General features: G+C 45.3%; 1 protein-coding gene across 1 annotated transcript; it reads right to left on the reverse strand.

Moving 5' to 3' along the window:
- Nucleotides 1-924: 924 nt before the first annotated feature.
- Nucleotides 925-4,406, reverse strand: PGLS (6-phosphogluconolactonase). The gene is made up of 5 exons (XM_065419530.1): nt 4,131-4,406; nt 3,552-3,659; nt 2,349-2,450; nt 1,644-1,784; nt 925-1,409 (listed from the first exon to the last, which is right to left on the reverse strand). The coding sequence occupies exons 1-5, from the start codon at nt 4,404-4,406 to the stop codon at nt 1,272-1,274; spliced, it is 765 nt and encodes a 254-aa protein (XP_065275602.1). The 3' UTR covers nt 925-1,271.
- Nucleotides 4,407-4,861: the final 455 nt, after the last annotated feature.

Consider the following 4,861-nt stretch of genomic DNA (forward strand, 5'->3'; position numbering starts at 1 on the left):
TGCCTCAGTTTCTCCAACTGTAAAATGGGACTAAATAATATCTATTCCCCTTTATAAATCACTTGGAGACTCTTCGAGGCTATATATGTGTATAGTAGTAGTAGTAGTAGTAGTACCACCAACTTCTAGCCTTGGTTCCAGAGAATAAAAAGCAGGACTGGTAGCTCTGAGGCCAATATAATATTAATCGGCTCTTTGGCAGATTATTATTCCTCCTGGACTGACTGCAGTCCTAGGAGTATGTTCCTGAGAACTTAATGCTGACATCAGCGGAAATAGTCACAGATAAACAGAAGGACATAAGGCCATGACTGTCTGAAATGCAAGATGACAAGAAGCTAAAAAGTATGGTTCTCTCATATCTCACTAACTTAAAGTGTACCTATGAGGATCTTCAACGTATACAATCCTGTAGCACCCAGATTTATGCACAACATAATGGAACCAATCAAACAGGGTAACTCTGGCCAGTAGCCAGGGCAAACCTGAGAAGAGAACCTCTCCATAGAGAGTCCCTTCACAAACAGTGTAACCAGGGTCCAAAAACATGCAAGTACTACTGACATCTGTGTTCTATGATGGACCAGTTCCACTGGACATTGAAAGGATAACAGTGGAGAGAGAACAAGAGCCTGAAAAGGATCCACAAAACTGTCAAGTGAAACAAAAAGTTATCCTGACTCCAAAGTTGTTTGGAGCACTTCCAAGCAAACATTTGTGAGCAGACCTCAGACTTCACCTCCTCACCATGGCACCTGCATTGCTTCCCCTTAAAGGAGTATAAATACTATAGAGTCAAGGGTTTCCCAAATCCCAAGCTGTTCCTACAGCCTCTCCTCACAAGAATAAGGGCTGAAAGATCATGCCTTTAGTTGATATTTAAGCAAGAAGTACTACCTGAAGATAAAACAAGAGCCAAAAAACTGAAATGTACATCTTTAATATTGTGCATTCACTTTACACCACATTAACCGTTCACAAGACAGACTGCATCATACTGTCCTCCTCTGCAATCTCCAACATTTCCATTTGCAGCTAGAGACCAGCTTTGAGAGTCTTATAGCTCCCCTCCCCGACCACAGATTATTACAGTGCTCCACAAAGTACCACTTGCTTAAAAAAAGAGAAACAAAAGACAGTGTTAATTTAGTGCCACATTCAAGTACTACAACCAGAGTCCTCAATCTGGAATGTTGTAGAGCTGGCTCTATGCAAGAACTGCAGCCAGTGCTCCTGAATCGCCACCCTGAAACCCAGCCAAGTGTTTGGTTCTACAAGATAGAGTGCTTCTCGAAGGGAACAGTCAGCTCCTTGGCTGCAGACTCATCCAGAAACCAGTGCAGCTTCCCAGTATGAGGCTGGACAAGAGCAGCAGGGAGGGGGTTCTCCTCATCGCCTTCCAAAATACGCTGTCCAAAGAAACAGAACATTAGCACTGCCAGTCCCACTAATCTAGGGGGATCATAGTGCAATGAGACAGTCATGGAAGTGTTCACCATGCCAAACAAACGCTCTAGAATTGGCCAAAAATTTTTCCATCAAAATGTTTTTTTCAACTGGAAATGGCTTTAACTAGATGGATGGATTGTTTTTGTTAAATTTGGGGTTTTCATCAATCAATTTTCTTCATTTTTAAAACTTACCTTTAAGATGGCAGCTTTACTTTCCCCTGTAGCAACAAACACAACAGTCCGTGCTGCATTCAGAACAGGCAATGTTAGAGTTATCCGCTCAGGTGGTGGCTTCGGAGAATCACTAATAGAGGCAACTATCTTCTCTTTTTCCTGCCACGAAAAACAAAGCCAAAGTTTGAAAATTGATCAGAACAGTGCAGAGATAGGAGTCAAAGCAAAGGACAGCCTCACTGAACTCAAGCTTGTGCTATTTGACTATGACTAAGCAGCCAGTAAAAGGAGACCAAATATCATTATCAGGCCTCAGATCCTGGTCGGCATTAATCAACTTTAAAGTTTTCTAGGCAGACTCATGCATCCATGTACAGCTCCACTGAAGTCAACAGGGCTCCATATGGGCACAGGGTTACACCCACATGAATCAGATTGCAGGATCAGGGTTAAGCGAAGAGGAAAGAGCCAAATTCCATCTGCTTTTCCTCTTGTTCCCACTTTCCTTTTTTAAAAATCACATTCCAAATACTGGCAACTGCCAAGTTCTAATGCCATAACTCAGAGCTGTTCATCAAACTCTTAAAACAACCACACACGCATGCACTCAAACTTACTACCTAGAGACAAACTAGAATGGAAAAAAAGGCCTGTCACAGTAGTGAACAAATGCACATTCTTATCCCAGTTTACAGTATCCCCTCCCTGGGTCTGTAAAATCACCTGCAGAAGTGGATGATCTGGAAATAGGGAGCAGGTGTGACCATCTGGCCCTATTCCCAAAATCAGCAGATCAAAGACAGGCATGTTCTCACCTTGAAAGGCCTGCAAGAAGGATCAAAAACCCAGAGAGATTAGAGAGAGGAAAGCACAAATGAGCACATTGAACAGAAAAAGGAGATATCACTGCAAAAGTATAAATCACATCAGGAATAAGGCTATATAACTGCTTAACACAGGGCGCTCACACACTGCAATGAATTTCTGTTCACATATACAGCTTTCTGGCATCTCACAATTGAACACACTGTCACAGAATGCAGCTGGGTTACAATGGCAGAAGCTCAGCAGTAGGCTGTACACCTTTGGTTTAACAACCACTCAAACACATTATACATCATTAGTTTAAAAACAGCATACACATTCCACTAGAAAGCCTCCCCACTAACACACACCATCTTCACCAGCTAAAGAGTTCCCTCCCTGAGTACGAGCACCACATATACACCACAGTAAACACATCTCATCCAAAGCGATATTTAAAAAAAAAAAAAAATTCATATAGGACATGAAAATGAACTTAAATTTCTTTAATCTTATCAGCATTCCAGTCTATGCAAGTGGACACCAATTCCTGGGTTCCCAAGATGGCCTCCCCAGTTTATTTGGGGAATTCAACGTCTTGGTCAACTCAAGAGTGGTCTTGTTAAATTAGTTGGCTCCAAAAGCACTATGTGGGATCTTTTGGGAAGATTATTAGCAGTCCATCATTTTGGAGCACAAGGATTATTACAGAGAGATAATTTAGGACAAGAGGACTGAATTTAGGTTTTGTACTTGCAAAAAATAAAGGTTTTACAGAATCTATGATTAACAAACATTTTAATGACTTTTTTGCATTTTAAGTAGCATATTCCCGGATGTTTGTGGAACATTAACATTCCCCTACAGCATTGTCAATTCAGAAACAAAAAATTCATGTTAATACATGAAAACTAGTCTGAATTAATTCCCCTAGTTAACTGAAGTGCAGTAAGAAAGCAAGTAACATTAGCAGTAAAAAGTAAATTAAGTGTTTAAAATTCTCTGTTTGAATACCAGCAAGAGTTGTTGGTAACACAGCCAGTGGAACCTATTTAGTAAATTAATGACTTTCACTCTTACTTGAAGAAGTATGATATACAAAACAAAAACTTTCCACGGTACCTCTTTTAACTTTTCAGCATAATCTGAAGCAGCCTCTTCTACAGGTAGTGAGGGGTTAATGATAACCACTTGATTTTCTGGGATGGAGATCTTGGAGAGGAGGTGAGTCTGAAAGAAATAATGAAGACCCTCAAAATTCTAACCAAGAAGTTGAGCTATATTGTTTTACATAATGGGATTTTTCCCTACTACCAATTAACAAAATCAGAGTACATTTACTTTCATAACTTTTGGAGATAACAGCATCTGCTGGTGAATGGGAATGTCAACAGGAACCAGAGATCCTAAGGCCTCATATACACTTAAAAGTTAGGCTGACATAGCCAGGTTGGTCAAGGTGTGAAAAAAAGCACACAACTGAGCACTATAGCTATGCCGACTTAAAACCCAGTGTAGACACAGCTTTGTCCGTGGAAAAATGTGTTACCTTGGTCTTAGCAGGAAAATCTAGAGTTGTTGCAACAAACGTCTTCTCTACATTCCTACCCCGATAGCCCCCCAGGGGGTTCCCCCGCGTGCAGGGCGGGTCCCCTCATCCTCCCCCCCCCCGTGCGGGGCGGGTCCCCGCAGCCCCCACACCTTGTAGGCGCCGTACGTGCTCTCCGTGTCCTCCACGGGCACCAGCCGCTCGTCGCAGAAGGCCAGGACCCAGCGGGCGGGGGCAGCGGGGCCAGAGAGGGCGGCGGCCGCGGGCAGCTCCTGGGACAGGATCCGCACCAGGCTCCCGCCCGACAGCCCCAGCGAGAAGCGGCCGCCGGACTCGGCCGCCCGCTGGGCCACCAGCTGCGCCAGGGAGGAGCCCAGTTCTTGCGGGGAGGGGAACACCGAGATGTGGCGGGGCACGAAGCCAGGCATGGCGGGGCCGGAGCAGGGGACGGGGCGAGGCAACAGCCGGTCCGGAGGGTGCTGGGCGGAGCGGAAGTTTGGGCAGTTACCGAGAGACAGCCGGAAGCTGGCGGAAAGGAACCAGGAGCACAGTGCGGAGAGGGACGAACATCCACAGGACACACCCGGAAACGGAGTAGTTAGAGAGCGCACAACACCGGAAGTAATGTGTGAAAACGCTGCTAAGTTGCCTGGCAACCCCGGCCTTAGGAGCGGGGCGCCTCAGGCGGGAACAGGGGCCCTACCCCGTGCGAGTCTCCAGGGCCCGGGCCGGCGCGGCAGCCCTAGATGTTCCAAGCAATCGGGGGGAGTCTCTGAGCGCTCCGCTTGCACGCTTTTCTCTGCCCTCACACAGGCTAGAAACTTATTTCAAAGGTAAAAACTCTCGTGTCGTCTCAGGCTGCCAGGAGCTGGGGCTTTACCTA

The sequence above is a fragment of the Emys orbicularis genome, chromosome 19 (assembly GCF_028017835.1).
Source record: "Emys orbicularis isolate rEmyOrb1 chromosome 19, rEmyOrb1.hap1, whole genome shotgun sequence".
Classification (NCBI taxonomy): Eukaryota; Metazoa; Chordata; order Testudines; family Emydidae; genus Emys; species Emys orbicularis.